The 16,392-nt window shown below is 49.4% G+C and overlaps 1 protein-coding gene across 3 annotated transcripts in view; it reads left to right on the top strand.

Moving 5' to 3' along the window:
• OXSR1 (oxidative stress responsive kinase 1) overlaps positions 1-16,392 on the top strand; it is a 91,125-nt gene that overhangs the window by 69,286 nt on the left and 5,447 nt on the right. For all 3 annotated transcript variants that reach the window (XM_083579770.1, XM_083579768.1, XM_083579769.1), the window contains exons 11-17: positions 128-250; positions 936-971; positions 2,594-2,755; positions 5,795-5,862; positions 14,052-14,104; positions 14,995-15,063; positions 15,266-15,330. In XM_083579770.1, coding sequence (XP_083435896.1) covers positions 128-250; positions 936-971; positions 2,594-2,755; positions 5,795-5,862; positions 14,052-14,104; positions 14,995-15,063; positions 15,266-15,330 — 576 coding nt within the window. The remainder of the gene's footprint in view (positions 1-127; positions 251-935; positions 972-2,593; positions 2,756-5,794; positions 5,863-14,051; positions 14,105-14,994; positions 15,064-15,265; positions 15,331-16,392) is intronic.

Below are 16,392 nucleotides of genomic sequence, written 5' to 3'. Positions count from 1 at the left end.
GAATCTGCAAACTGTGCTTCTTAAATTTTCCATTGACCAGCTCTCTGGTTGCACTAGAAAGGCCACGCTAGAATTCTCTGTATGAAATTCTGTCGGTGACTTTAATGGTGGCTTTGTTGAAATACAGGTCCGAAGAGTCCCTGGCTCCAGCGGGCGCCTTCATAAGACGGAAGATGGCGACTGGGAGTGGAGCGACGATGAGCTCGACGAAGAGAGTGAAGAAGGCAAAGCGGCAATTTCACAGCTCAGGGTGGGCACCAAGAGTCACCGTTTGCTTCTTAAAATTAGCCCCGGAATTGAAAGACAATCTCTGTTGCGAAAGCTGTTTTAAGGGTGCAGTTAATGCATTGATGGGATTGCAAGAGCGTTTCTCAGTAAAAAAAATAAATAAAAATTATTTATTTATTTGGTTTTTCAACTTAAATTTTTACAGAGGTATATCATACATAAATCATAAAAAACAAGGAATCTCCGTATTTCCCATCAGCCCTGACCATTCTGCACACTGGCTGTGGCTATCAGAAGATGAACTCTGGCAACATGAGGAGACACATACCACCTCTCTGAGGACAGGAGAATCTCTCTCTTCAAAAGAGCGCTTCTCTGCCATTTAAGTCTTCATAGCCATTGCTAATGCTTTGCAGGAGCAAGACTGTTGAGTAAGCATTTCGAACGGAAGGCACTCCTGTTATTTATTAAAAACAAATGGTAAACCATTTTGACACCCCTGCTGCAACACCCTCACCAGCTTAAGACCTCTGAGCTCCTCTGTTTCAAAGATCTTCTGGGATCTAAGAATTACTGCCCGCAGTTAGACTTGGAACACATTAAAATGAAATTATGCCAAAAGCTGCCGTTTTCACCGTGTTTCAAGGGCACGACATCGGTTGTGGCGTTGCATGCTAATTGCACTTGTCTGTTTCTTCCCCTTTTAGTCGCCCAGAGTGAAAGAATCATCACAAAATTCCGAGGTGAGTTATTAACCAGTCATGCATCTTGAAGCACCGGCCTGTCTTCTGTTTTGAGAAGTGCCAAGTTCATTATATGCGCACAAATAATAGTAACAATTAAGGTAATGTTTTAGCTCTCTGTTAACAGAGCACTGACCTACAGACTGACTAATCCTGGCTTAAAAGTGGGGCGGCCACGCTTCAGAACAATAAAATAAGTGTTGCTAGCTTGAAGCAATTGCCAGGCGGCATTTTATATACATAGATACACGCAACGTGCGATTTTTGCAAACAAATCTCGACTTTTAAGTAATGGAATGATAACTGCTGAAGCCAGTTAAATTATTGTCATTTTTAAATTATGGTTCGTAACAAAATCCAGAGCATGTTCTGAAAGTTCATGGAAAGCCACCAGCTTATGGAAGCTGAAAGAGGTCTGGGTATAGGTGCCTGGATGTGTGAGTGCCAATGAACCACACTGCCTTGGGTTCTGTGACAGAGGAACGGTGGGGTGTGAATGTAAGACAGTAATAAATTGTGGCTAAGTGCCACTGGCAAGTGCTCAGGGTGGGGGAGTGTGGCACAATGGGCTGGCGAATGTATTTTCCCCTTCCAGTGGGAGGACGGAAATCCCTTCTGGAAAAAAGGGGAAAGGCTCCTGAGAGCCAGTGTGGTGTAGTGGTTAAGAGCGGTAGACTCGTAATCTGGTGAACTGGGTTCGATTCCCCGCTCCTCCACATGCAGCTGCTGGGTGACCTTGGGCCAGTCACACTTCTCTGAAGTTTCTCAGCCTCACTCACCACACAGAGTGTTTGCTGTGGGGGAGGAAGGGAAAGGAGAATGTTAGCCGCTTTGAGACTCCTTCGGGTAGTGATAAAGCGGGATATCAAATCCAAACTCTTCAAATCCAAATCCAAAAAGGGAGATGAGGAAGATGGAAGCATCTTCTGTCCTGTAGGCATAAGCCCAAGAGGGTTGTGGAGTTGGCCAGTATTGCATACCAATGCATTAAATGTAGGGATATATGAATTGCTATAAGCGGCAATGAGTTGATACATAAACAGCAAGGACTCGTAAAGAAGCTTTAAATCACTTGTTCCTTGGGCTGGCAGTGTTCAAGCATTTTGGAATAATAATTGAGTTATCTTTGCTTCATTCGGTCACAAATTCGTAGCTGGTTTTTACCTTCAGTGTGTTGCATTTGTTTTATTTTATTTGTTATTGTGTTGAATTTATTTTATTTTATTTATTTATTGAATTTATACCCCACCTTTCTCTCCAAAGAACTCAAAGGCAGCATACGGGGTTTTCCTCATTCAATCCCCACAACAACAACCTTGTGAGGTAGGCTAGGCTGACAGGCAGTGGCCCAGTGAGCCTCATGGCTGAGTGGGGACTCGAACCCTGGTCTCCCAGGTCCTAGTCCGACACTCTAACCACTACACCACCACTGGCTCTTATGTACTTACATACTTACTTACACAATGCCCTGTTACTTGTTCACCGCTTAGGGACAATTGTAATTAGGCGGTAAAAGAAATTGCCTGAATAAGTCAACAAACAAGCAGCTCATCGTTGGTATTTCTGGCAGGCGGGCCCTCCTCGATCTCCCATACCCATCTTCTGTCCTTTCTGACTTGCAGCTCTTTCCGCCAGCGGAGCAGCCGGCAAGCCCTTTGCTCAACGTCCCGGCCCAGCCGCCTCAACTACCTCAGCCTGCAGGACAAGCACCCGCACAAACTTCTCCCGCTGTCCCTGCTCCAGCTTCTCAGGCACCTGCAGCAGGAGCTCCTCCACCTGCGCAGGTAAGGCCAAGAGCCTCTGGGGAAGACCCACCAGAAGCGGAAACAGTTCGTTTTTGCATTTATATCCCACTTTTTCCTCTGAGGAGCTCGAGGCGACACACAGAGCTCTCTTCCTTCGCAGTGTATCCCCACAGCAACCCTGTGAGGCAGGCTAGGCTGAGAGGCAGTGGCTGGTCCAGGGAGCTTCCTGGACAAGTGGGAATTTGAACCCTTGTCTCCCGGGTCCTACTTTGGCACTCTAACTCATGGGTAGGCAAACTAAGGCCCGGGGGCCGGATCTGGCCCAATTGCCTTCTAAATCTGGCCTGTGGGCAGTCCGGGAATCAGCGTGTTTTTATATGAGTAGAATGTGTCATTTTATTTAAAAAGCATCTCTGGCTTATTTGTGGGGCATAGTAAAGGTAAAGGGACCCCTGACCATTAGGTCCAGTTGTGGCCGACTCTGGGGTTGCGGCGCTCATCTTGCTTTATTGGCCGAGGGAGCTGGCGTACAGCTTCCGGGTCATGTGGCCAGCATGACTAAGCTGCTTCTGGCGAACCAGAGCAGCGCACGGAAACGCCATTTACCTTCCCGCCAGAGCTGTACCTATTTATCTACTTGCACTTTGACGTGCTTTCGAACTGCTAGGTTGGCAGGAGCAGGGACTGAGCAACGGGAGCTCACCCCGTTGCAGGGATTTGAACCACGACTATCTGATCAGCAAGTCCTAGGCTCTGTGGTTTAACCCACAGCACCACAAATGTGTTAAACATCCCCCCAAAATATAGTCCGGCCCCCCACAAGGTCTCAGGGACAGTGGACTAGTCCCCTGCTGGAAAAGTTTGCTGACCCCTGAGTCACTAAACCACACCATAAGACCAGCGGGGAAAAGGGTTAAGCAGCTGCTGGCCATGCAGCCTTCCCCAGACTGCTTTGGCTATAAAACAAGTACATGCATTCTCTCTGGCGAAGAAGCTGTGAATTGCAAAGCTCCTGGCCGAAATGTCCCTTCAGCCGTGAGCAAAGTAGGTGGTTTAGCTGTCCCTCTTTTTTACCAGTCTCCTGGTCCATGAGATGGGATCGAGAGCAGCTGGCCTACCCTATAGGGCTGCTTGGAGAGACGGAGCCCTTAGGACCTTTCTGCCGCAAAAACCACCGCCACCCCAATGTCCTCTGCTTTTCAGGCGACAAAGTGTTTTAATGCAAGCCCTGCCTTTTGCAGAGGGCGTGGAACTCGGCGGAGGAGCAGCCAATGAGATGGCTTTCTTCACTCAGGGTGAACTCCTGCCAAAACCAGCCCGTTCTGGAGCGTGTCCCACAGCTTGCGGGTGCTCTGGAGGCAGTCGGACGGCGATTGCTCATGTATTATAGCAAATAGCTGTCCTTGGAGCCGGGGTGAGGCCTGCAAGGCTGGAGGGGCGGGGAAAGCTTCCTCACCCCGTGATCCTAATAGGCCTGCTGGGAATGGTCCGGCAGTGATTTGTGGCCAGAGCAACACTCGAGGGCTTCAGCGTCTTTCCTAGAAGCGTTTTCATGGGTTTTTGGGAAGGAGGCTATATATAAACCCCTCTGCGCTCACAGGGCTCCTGTTCTCTCCCTGACAGCCCATTAATCTTGGGGAGACAAACCTTGGCGCCCTACGTTCCTGGATTCCAGCTGGCTGAAATTAAATAGGACGGACTTGGCTTAGGGTCTGCAGATGTTCTCTGTGTGAGCAGGCCCAGCAATTAAACGCTTGAGGGAGCCCCCGGCCTCTGCTTTGAAACAAGCCCTCAATGTGCGTGGTTGTTCTTTTCTGCCACTTCCCAGCAGCTGGAAGGTACGGCAGCTGTGGCCTCGCTGACGTCAAGGGAGCGCGATGTGGCTCCCCAGCGCAGGATTTCGGGGAATCTCTTAACCGCATCCCCATTGTGACCTAGGCAGCCATTTGTGGGCTGCGTCTCACCCATGTCCTATCTTCTTCTACCCCCCCCCCCCAGCTCCATTTATGGCTCCTGTATATCAAGGTACCACTTCTAAGCTTGTAGGCACCTCTCCTCTTGTGGAACTAGGCTGGGCCAGTTGTTGTGGGACCACCCTGGGAGATCTTGAGGCATAGGAAGTTGCTTTATACCAGCTCAAAGTATTTGTCCACTTGGCCTGCGTATTTAACTGCTCTGACTGGGTGGCAGTTGGAGCCAACAACATCTGGAAGGCCATTTGTTCTCCATCCCTGAACTACATCAGCTGTTAAGCGAAGAGGGCGCTGATGCAATAACAAGCTCTTCAGACCTACCGTAAGTTGAAATGAATAGAGTTGGCAGGTGCCTGAAAGTCCTTGCAAACAGGGGCAGCCACCCATCAGCCCCTGCCCCAGTGTACAAAGCTGAACATGCTCAATCCATGTTAGAGTATAGCACCTGCAGTAAGTATGTGCTCTGCGGAAAGTCTTGTTTACTCATTGTGATTTTATTTTCCTTGGTGGGGCAAAGGCTTTTTTTGCTGCTGCTTCTTTTTAAGAAGACTGTCTTGCTCTGGGTTGGATCAATGCCTCGCCGGATTTCTCTGTGCTTTAGTTCCTGAGAGAGCTGCAAACCATCGTGTGGAAAAATGGTTTAATAAAGGAAGAAACATAAAAAACAACAACAGGTTCCTTCGGAGCAAATGATTAAAACAAACAAGTGAAGCCATGTACTACAATAAGATGCCAAAATAATAAGTAGTCATAAATTAACCCCACCGGATCAGTAGCCAGTTTGACTCGGGGCACAAGAGGCCTGTGTTTTGGGAGGGGGCAGGGAGAGAGATCTGCCTTACGGAATATTGCTTGAGATATTGCCAGTCGTGAAACACTGAATAAAATTCATCCAGCGAGTCGTCCCAAGGGAGTTTTTTTAAATCAGTTCCATCTCTGCGTCACTGCATTTGTTTGCTCTCTGCCTGTCCAAAATTTGCTGCCTGATCATCTTACAATGCTTTTGTTTTTTTAAAACACAAAACGCACATTGATTTTTTTTAAAAAAAACAAAAAATTATTTATTTTTTAAAAAAGTTGGCCCTTCCTCTTTTTCCCCCCAAAGGCACCTCCTGCAACAGCCCCAGCGCAAGAGGAAATGAAAGTCCCCATCAGCCTCGTTCTAAGGTTAAGGTAAGCATGTTCTTGCAAAGGCTTAAATCACCTGGCTGTTGTTCAACTCCCATCCTTGACAGGAGAGGCTTTTGGGGTGGGGTTTCCAAGATGGCAGCCTCCATATGTTGTTGCACTGCAACTCCCATCAGTCCCAACTAGCATTGCTGCTGGTTTAGGTTTGATGGGGAATTAGAGTTCATCAGCATCTTTCAAAGGCACCATGACATCCACCCTTGCTCTCTCTGTGGTCCACTGGGTGAGGCTTGACTTGGCCCCAAGGAGAGGTGGGTTCAGATCTCATGAACTTTCCATGGCCATGTATGACCTAAATTCTCCTCACCTGTAAGTATATCATTGCTGTTAATATTTTCAATCTTGGGAGCTTTTCAGCACCCCACTCTAGGAAACGGGCTTAGTACCTTGGACCTCTTTGTTGGAGCACAATATTTCTTTTTCGAGATTTCACACCAAGAAAATCCAATTACCGTATTTTTCACTCTATAGGACACACTTTCCCCCCTCCAAATATTAAGGGGAAATGTGTGTGCGTCCTGTGGAGCGAATGCAGGCTCCTTGGCTTCAGCGATAGCAATGCAAAGCCTCCGAAGTGCAGAGGGAGCGCTCCCTCTGTGCTCCAGAGGCTCCGCGTTGCTTTCGCTGAAGCCTGGAGAGCGAGAGGGGTCGGTGCGCACCGACCCCTCTCGCTCTCCAGGCTTCAGGGATAGCCGCCTGAAGCCTTCGGAGCACAGCGTGAGTTCCCACTGTGCTCCGCAGGCTTCAGGTTTCTTTTGCTGAAGCCGGGAGAGCAAGACTCTCCTGGTTTCAGCAGAGAGGGAGAGCTGCGCAGCTCCCCTTCAGCCAAGCGGGAGGAGAAATGGAAGGGGCTTGGTTTCTCCTGCCGCTTCGCTGAAGGGGAGATGAGCAGAGAGAGGGATAATTTTTTTTCTTGTTCTCCCCCTCTAAAACAAGGTGCGTCCTATGGTCAGGTGCGTCCTATAGAGCGAAAAATACGGCAATTTGGCAAGACTCTTTGGCTGAGGCTTAATTTTTGCATCGGAAAAGCACACAGTTCATTAAAGTAACTATACAGAGAGAACCAAGGCGCCTGTCAACAGGCAGTGCCAACTGATGAACCCAGTAATAGAACAACATGGTCACATACTGTGATGGGATGGTGAGCTGCTTGTGCGTAAAATCCTAATCCCTCAGAGTTTGGCTAAGTTCCCAAACCTCTGTCTGTGATGGAGCTCCTTAAGCATGGCTCCATCAATCGCTCGTTGAATCGGACAGTGGGCGTTTACGGAACTTCTTCCAGCATAAAAGCTCCTTAACGGAAACGCGTCTTCTGGACTCTCGGCGTGACAGTTTCCGCCGAGGAGTGGGTGTCCCTACGGGAGGTCCTGAAACCTCTCCACTGTTCTCGCTTGAAGTATCTCTGAGCCCTCCCTCCGACTCACTTTCCCTTGTAACTCCACTTCTCCCCCTGCTGGTCCCCTCCTCCGCTGAGTGGTCTCTCTCACCCTCCATGAGCCCTTTCACCTCCTTCGTCTCAGATGACAGTTCCCTGACATCCACCTCCCCTCTAGGGCCCCCTTCACCCCCTTCCCTCCCCTCCTCTGCGGGAGGCGAGGGAGCAAAACCCCTGAAGGAACCTCCCTCATCTTCCGAAGTTTCGAACACTTCCCTCCACCTTTTGCTGTTCCCGGTTTCCAAGTACTCCTCCTCCTCAGAGTCTGTACCCCCTTCCAACTCCGATTCCCTGAATCCCTCCAGTTCCTCCTCATCGTCGGTGGTGCCAAAGTACTCCCTCCGGAACCTCGCTACTGTCTGAGGTTTCCTGGGGAACCTTTGGTGGAACGTTTCGATCAAGACCTCGTCATGGACCTCCTCTGCCTTCACCCAGGTGTTTTCCGACTCCGGTTCCCCTTCCCACGCGACCAAATACTCCACCTGATTACCCTTCCACCTGGAGTCGATGATTTCCGCCACATAGTTGCGGCTTTCCCTTTCTTCTATGGCTGGCCCCCGTGTGGACACCCCTTCACCTTCCCCCCTGTATGGTGACAGTAATGACCTGTGGAATACTGGGTGCAGTTTCATGTGGTTCGGTAACCAGAGTCTGAAAGCCACTGGGTTGACCTGTTGGATGACCTCAAATGGTCCCAATCTTTTGGGTCTCAATTTCTTGCAACTCCCCTTGAACGGCAACCCTTGGGTTGATAGCCAGACCCGACTCCCCACCCTAATTGTTTCACCTTCCCTTCTGCTCTTGTCTGCCTGCCTCTTATATTCTTCTTTGGCCCTTTCTAAGTTGTGTTGGAGTTGACGATGGATCGCTTCCATTTCTTCTACAAAAGGTTCAGCGGCCGGAACACTCCATCTCTCTCCTCCTTCCCCTGGAAACGCCCTGGGGTGGCACCCATAATTAGCCAAAAAGGGGCTCATCCCTGTGGACACATTCTCTGCATTATTGTAAGCAAATTCCGCTAGTGCCAACTTTTCGACCCAATCGTTTTCTCTGTCATTGACATAACACCTCAGGTATTGTTGAAGGATACCGTTTGCCCTCTCCGCCTGCCCATTGGTCTCAGGGTGCCTGGCAGTCGAAAAGTTGACCTCTACGTGCAACAAGCTCATAAGCTTCCTCCAGAATCTGGACGTGAACTGTTTCCCTCTGTCGGAAACCAGCCTCAAGGGGGCGCCATGCAGCCTAAAAATATGTTCTACAAACAATTTTGCTGTCTCTTCCGCCGTGACTGCATGTGAGCAAGCTACAAAGTGACCCATCTTAGTTAACTGGTCTACTACGACTAGTATGGCGGTTTTCCCCTGGGATTTGGGCAGATCAGTCATAAAATCTATCGACACCGCCTCCCACGGTCGTTCTGGTGTGGGTAACGGTTCTAATAACCCCGCTGGTGCCCGCCTTTCTCCTTTGGCTCTCTGGCATTGGTCACACCTTCTCACATACTCCCGTACATCCTCCCTCACCTTGGGCCACCAAAACCCCCTGGTCACCAACCACATGGTCTTGTGTTGCCCAAAATGCCCCGCTGTGGGATTGTCGTGCAGCTGTTTGAGTACTCTCCCCCTCAATTCCCCTTCGGGTATATATAGCGCCCCTTTGTAATACAATGCCCCGTTTCTTTCTTCAAAACCTCCGGGGTCTTCTCCCTCTCTCCTTAAACCTCTGAGCTTCTCCTGGGCGTACTCATCATTTACCGTTCCCTCTACCAGTTCTCTTTGCCCCACCCAGGCCGCACCACACACCCAGTGGTCCTCTGGGATAATATGTCTCTCTTCTGGCGCTCCCTCCCCCTCCAAATATTCAGGTTTGCGAGAGAGAGCGTCCGCTCTGATGTTTTCTGGACCTGGCACATAGCAGATTTCAAAATGGAATTTGGAGAACTCCTGGGCCCATCTCACTTGTCGTTGGTTGAGCACTCGTGCCGTTCTCCAATACTCCAAATTCTTGTGGTCCGTACACACTTGCACCTTATGCTGTGCGCCAATTAGTAAGTGTCTCCATCTCCGGAACGCTTCGTGAATGGCGAGTAGTTCTCGGTCATATACCGTGTAATTCCTCTCGGATTTGTTCAGCTTACGCGAAAAGAAGGCACACGGTCTCCATTCCGACTTATTGCTCCCTGGCTGAAGCAGCACCGCCCCCACCGCCCGGTCTGAGGCATCAGTTTCCACTCTCATGGGTTTTTGTAAATCCACATGCAGGAGCTGTTCTTCCGAAGCGAATGCCTTTTTCAATTCCTCAAAAGCGTGCTCCGCCTCCGCCGTCCAAACGAATTTCTTCTTGCTGCTTAGACAGTCCGTGATGGGAGCCGTTAAGTGGGCAAAGTTCTTGATGAATTTACGGTAAAAGTTTCCAAACCCTAAGAACCTTTGCACATCTTTTTTCGTTTTCGGTGTCTTCCATTCCAGCACCGCCTGTACCTTGCCTGGATCCATGGCTAATCCCTTGTCTGATAAGCGGTACCCCAGGAATTCCACCTCCTTGGCGTGGAACTGACACTTCTCCAATTTCACCCACAACTGGTTTGCTTGCAGCTGGCTCAGCACTTCCCTGACATCCTTTACATGCTGCTCCTCATTCTCTGAATATATCAGCACGTCATCGAGGAAGGCCACGCAATTCTTATAGAGCAAAGGTCCCAGTACATGGTTCATGAGCGATTGAAAACAGGCGGAGCCTGCTTGTAATCCAAAGGGCATAACGAGATATTCGAAAGCCCCTAGGGGGGTGAACATCGTTGTCTTCCATTCATCCCCCTTCTTTATTCGTATCAGGTTGTACGCTCCTCTCAGGTCCAGTTTCGTGAATATCTTTCCCTTCCTCACCCTGGTCAAAATGTCATCAATCCTGGGCATGGGGAAAGTCACTGGTTCTGACACGGCATTTAGCCGCCGGTAGTCCACGATCAATCTCGGTTTATCCATTTTTTTTTGTCCACAAAAAACACTGGGCTGCCCCCCACCGCTCTGGACTCTCTGATGAAACCTCTCTTCAGGTTTTTGTCAATAAACTCCCTCAACTCCTGCATTTCCCTGTCTGACATGGCGTACAGCTTGCCCACGGGGAGCTGGGCCCCAGGGACCAGGTTAATTTGGCAGTCAAAGTCTCTATGCGGTGGTAGTTTATCTGCTTCCCTTTCGCTGAAGACCTTGCTCAGGTCAGCGTATTGTTTGGGCACCTTCCCCTTGTCCGCCACTTCCATCCCTGCTAGGGAGGCTTTTGCCCCTTCTGGCACCTTTCCCTCTTTGCAGTGTTCCAGGCAATGTGCTGACCCAAAGGAGACCACTCTCTGATGCCAGCCCACTAGCGGGTCATGCAACGCTAGCCAGCTCATTCCCAAAATGACTGGCGCACCTCCCAGGGTGGCTACATTGAACGCTATCCTTTCAGTGTGCCTTGCCACCCTCATAACCATTGGGACGGTCTGTAGGCTAACTTCTCCCCCCAACAGCTCCCTCCCATCGATCGTGGTGACCTGCAGGGGGTTGCTTAATGGGAGTGTCTGTATCTGGTGTTCAGCTGCAAACTCCTTGCTCATAAAATTACAGGAGCTGCCTGAGTCCAACAGCGCCTTGGTCTTTAGTGGGTATCCGTTTGCCAGCTCTAGCAGCACCTCTATTACTAGAGCTGGTCTTGGAGGTTCCGGAGTGGGCACTTTTACTGCTCCTTGGCCTGTCTGCAGTGCCCTGACAGTGGCAGACAGGCGTTGGCTTTTACTGGCTCCTGGACTTCCTCCTCCTTCCCCCCAACAGCTCCCGCCATCCCTTGCCATTCCTTTCTTTGCGGGCAGACTCTGGCAAAGTGACCTGGCTGCTGGCAGAGGTAACATTTCTTGGCGCTCTTTCCCTCCTTCTTCCTCCCTTCACTGGGATTTGAAACTGCGCGCGCGCGCGCTGTTCCAACTTCCATCGGCTCTCCGGGCGGGAAACTGGGTTCTGGAATCTCTGGAATGCGGAAATCCCTCCAACACTCTCCTTTCCCCTCCCGCTTCTCCAAGGCTCTTGCCTCCTGGCGCGCTCCAATGGTCAGCGCTGATTTGGTCAGCTGGTCCATAGACTCCGCCCTGGGCGCCCGGGAAAGTTCGTCTTTCACCGCCGAAGAAAGCCCCTCTTCAAAGAGCATTTGAATGGGTTCCGCCGATAGGTCCCACCCCAATTTATGTATCAACATTGTAAACTCAGTCCAGTACTCACGAACCGATCGGCTCCCCTGTTTGCAAGCCATCAATTGTCTGCGCACCAGTCCCTGTTCAATCTCGCTGGAAAACATCAAATCCATGGCGCGAAAAAACTTCCTCGCGTCCTTCAGCATGTCACTATTTCCTGCCATCAGGGGCCGGACCCAGTCTCTCGCCCCCCCTTCGAGATGGCCAATCACAAACGCCACTCGCGATGCCTCATCGGGAAAGTCGTTAAACTGCAGTTCGAGAGCATACTGCATCTCTGTCCTAAAGGCTTGGTAGTTCCTGGGGTCCCCCCCAAACTTCTGCACCATTCCTGGCATCTTTCTTGCTAGTGTAGCGCCTTTTGCCTTTTCTGCATCCTGCGCCCTCCTTTCTTCTAGCCTCGCCGTTTGCATTGCTAGCTGGAGTTCCAAAACTCTGCACCTTTCTTCCAGAGTTGGACCTTCTCCAGCTCCTGCTGCTCCTCCGGCTCCGGCTGGGTTGCTCATGATGCCTCTCTGCACAAGCTGCTTTCAGGGACTGTCCGATTGCTGTGATGGGATGGTGAGCTGCTTGTGCGTAAAATCCTGATCCCTCAGAGTTTGGCTGAGTTCCCAAACCTCTGTCTGTGATGGAGCTCCTTAAGCATGGCTCCATCAATCGCTCGTTGAATCGGACAGTGGGCGTTTACGGAACTTCTTCCAGCATAAAAGCTCCTTAACGGAAACGCGTCTTCTGGACTCTCGGCGTGACAGTTTCCGCCGAGGAGTGGGTGTCCCTACGGGAGGTCCTGAAACCTCTCCACTGTTCTCGCTTGAAGTATCTCTGAGCCCTCCCTCCGACTCACTTTCCCTTGTAACTCCACTTCTCCCCCTGCTGGTCCCCTCCTCCGCTGAGTGGTCTCTCTCACCCTCCATGAGCCCTTTCACCTCCTTCGTCTCAGATGACAGTTCCCTGACACATACCTAAAGATGTGTCAAAGGCTTGAATATACTCCGACCTCACGACTTCTGTGGGAAACGATGCGATTTAAAAACAAAACCACACCGTGGGAGTGGTGGAAAAGTCGATTCAGTTTTACATTTTTAAGCCAGCTGTGACCGGATTTGCACCACCCAGACTAATACACAAGATCGGAACGTAAATATCCTTTTGGATTCTGTGCTTCTTCAAATTTTGCAATAAAAGCCCTCTGCTCAAAAACTGAAGTGAAATGTGTCCCGAAATACAAAACACGTATTCTAGACTAAATACTGTTACGAATGTGTTTATTAAGGAAATATCTTACAGTTTTGTTTTTTTTGTTTTTTAAAAAATCAAATTAATGTAGAAATGGGATGGAACAGACTTCTGAAAGAACACATGGAGAATTGACATGGGCTGCAAACAGATGGTCCATGCATAGCCACACCCACAGCCCAAAGAGTATATATCTTTGTAATATTTGTAGTGCTTAAAAAATGTATGAAAATATGTTCATTGTTCAGACCACTCAAAAGTACCGTATTTTTCGCCCTATAGGACGCACTTTTTCCCCTCCAAAAATGAAGGGGAAATGTGTGTGCGTCCTATAGGGCGAATGCAGGCTTTCGCTGAAGCCTGGAGAGCGAGGGGGGTCGGTGCGCACCAACCCCTCTCGCTCTCCAGGCTTCAGGAAGCTATCCGCTAGCCATGGGAGACGCAGCTCTCCCACGGCTAGCGGAGACCTCGCCAGCACCCAGAAGCTTGGGGCGCGCTGAGCTCAGCACGCCCCAAGCTTCGGGCTTCGCGCGGCGCTCCGCTAGTTGTGGGAGAGCCGCGTGGCTCTCCCACGGCTAGCAGAGACCTTCCCGGCACCCAGAAGCTTGGGGTGTGCCGCGCGGCTCTCCAACGACTAGCGGATAGCAGGCTGTTCTGGGGGCTGGGGTTGGGGGAAGCTCGGGCTTCCCCCGCCCCAGCCCCACACCTGGGGGGATTTTTCCCCCCTTTATTTCCCCCCCAAAAAACTAGGTGCGTCCTATGGGCCGGTGCGTCCTATGGGGCGAAAAATACGGTAATCCTTAGAACATTTCATACTGAAATAGGTAATACTATCTAGAATAGGTTTCTGCTTCTTGTGTATGCCTGCGCCCAGGCCCATTCCATCCATGCTCTGAACACATTAATGAAAAGTGCTCAGGCCCCATAATGTATTTGCTCTAACATTAAGGACTTCAGCTAAAGAGCATATGCACTCAGGTATATGATTCGCTAACAAATATTTGCATTTACGTGTGACGTGAAAAATCTGAAAGAGATGTAAAGTTGAATTGTGGGTCATCCTTACAGGATGTAAAAACATCCTTCTACACAAACAAAACTGTGGGAAGACCTCCTTTTTATCGTATTTGGCATAGCATTGCTAGGGCCAGATAAAATGTGCTTGGGATCTGCAATCCAGGCTTTTCGTTCACCGTCCTTGCTTTCGTCTAAAGTAAAAAAGTAAGAGTAAAAACAATAAATGGCTTTGTGTTTCATCTCTCTTCTCTTCCTCAACAGGAATTCAAAGAAAGAACTCAACGACATTCGATTCGAGTTCACCCCTGGGAGAGGTGAGAAATGGGTACGGGAAAGAGAAACGTGCTGGAAGTTATTGAGTAACCTTGGGTGCAGAATGTTCTGGGTTGAATCTCCAGCATCGCCAAGCAGGAAAGATCCCTCACTCTGGAACCACAGAGATCCACTGGCAGCAAGAATAGCCCATCTGAGCTAGACGCGGCCTCCCTTGGTATAAGGCAACTTCCTTTGTTGTGGCTGCAGACATGCTACGGATGTTCCACCTGCATGTTTTGTGTTTAACCTTATGGTAGTTGCACAGAGGGACGCTGGTGGCACTGTGGGTTAAACCACAGAGCCTAGGACTTGCCGATCAGAAGGTTGGCAGTTCGAATCCCCGTGACGGGGTGAGCTCCCGGTGTTCAGTCCCTGCTCCTGCCAACCTAGCAGTTCGAAAGCACTTCAAAGTGCAAGTAGATAAATAGGTACTGCTCCGGCGGGAAGGTAAACAGCATTTCCGTGCGCTGCTCTGGTTCACCACAAGCGGCTTAGTCGCAGGGATTCAAACCGCCGACCTTCCTAGGCTCAGTGGTTGGACTTAATCAGAGTTGGGGTTCAGACTCCTCTGAGAACACACAGAGCGCTTTTTCTTCCCAAATGAGAAGTCCCAGCTCGATCCTATTAGTCTGGGATTAGGAGGTACTACTTTTAGGTAGGGTTGGATCCTTAGAAGCTCTGTTTTCACTAAAGAAATTATTCTAACCCACGTCTCTGTATACAATCCATCCAATGCATTTTAAGTAAAATATAATGCAGAACGATGCATAATATAAAACCAATCTAAAAAGAAGAAGAAAAAGGTAAATGCCTGCAAATTGTGAACTCTGAATTTGTTTTAGACCACTTGTGTGCAGATGTGATGGTCTCTTAATTACAATCTTTCCAGATACTGCGGATGGGGTATCCCAAGAACTCATCTCGGCTGGGCTTGTCGATGGCAGAGACTTAGTAATAGGTAATAGTGCGCATTTCATGTTCACCTTAATCCCATACTGGATTTGTGGATACAAGTTGCTGTATTCCTTCCCAGGACAGGGAGGGGGAAATTCCTTCATTGTTAACTAGGACATCTTTTTCCAATATTTTAGGGAAGCTTGTTCAGAATGAAAATGCTTAAGTACTCCGTCTTTGAGTGTGTCCACCCTCTGTCGTTTCAGTTGCTGCCAACTTACAAAAAATTGTGGAAGAGCCCCAGACGAATCGATCTGTCACTTTCAAACTGGTATATTTACTATTTCCCCCCCTTATTAACCTGGTCTGTGTTAAAAGGGTGTGTCTGCTCTAGGCTTCTTTGGGGCGCTGATTCTTCAACAGTAATCCCTGGACAATTGGTATCTAGTGAGGGACCCACGCAGTCATAGCAGAAATAAGGCAGGGGGTCTATTTTCAGGGGCTTTGGGGATCAGTTGAGTTGCGATTAATCTTTGTAATTTAGATACACCCAGATCAAAAAGTGGGGTTAAAATATCGTTTCCTCTGTGAATGATGCTTGGGGACATGTGCCAGTCTTTTTGTAGTCAGATTGGCATCATCTTTGCTCCAGGGTGGAAAGATCAGCTTGCCTGGGGGAATAGCCCAGAATAGCCCAATGAGGGCTTGGAATGCTAAGTGTCTCTTGAGAAGAAAATCTGGGGGAGCGGGGGTAATGAAATGGAGTTTCTGTAAGAGGGCATGGCTGGCTGGCTGGCTGGCTGGCATTCTGAACAGGAGCGTTCCATGCTGCTTTGGAAAAACGTCTTTGAAAATTCAACTGGGACCCGGGACAAAATATTGCAAATGCCAAATTGAACTACATTCTGCACAACGGCACAGTTTAATGTAATGTGGTGGCTTTAGACATGCTTAGTGGTGAGCATTTCTGATAAAGGAGGATTTGATAACTTCGAAATACTTGCCCCCACCATCTAGCCCTTTTCTCTGTGTCTCACATGTTCTCTTAAAGCTGCATCGGAATGCAGAAGGATGTGAGTTTTAATTTTGGTCTGCAGAGAACATAAAAAAAAGTATAAGTGTGGTCTGCTGTGACTAGAGTCTCGCTTGCTGTTTTAGCGAATTGCTTCCTTGTCCATATGCACCAGCGTTTGCACTCGTGACAGTCTCCCCATTCATACTCCCCACACCTCTGTACTTCACAAGGTGACTGTGCAACAGAAGCGGACTATGGCAGTCTCTGTCACTTTGGTGAAGTGCGTGGGGAGGGGGCACGGAAATATTTCCCACACTTCTGATTTCTCACCGAGGCATCACTCTCACATATTCTAGCTGTTCTCTTTTTGCTTTGTTT

The sequence above is a fragment of the Podarcis filfolensis genome, assembly GCF_964270895.1.
Source record: "Podarcis filfolensis genome assembly, chromosome: 12".
In the NCBI taxonomy this organism is placed as follows: Eukaryota; Metazoa; Chordata; class Lepidosauria; order Squamata; family Lacertidae; genus Podarcis; species Podarcis filfolensis.
This window is presented reverse-complemented; position numbering and strand designations above follow the sequence as displayed.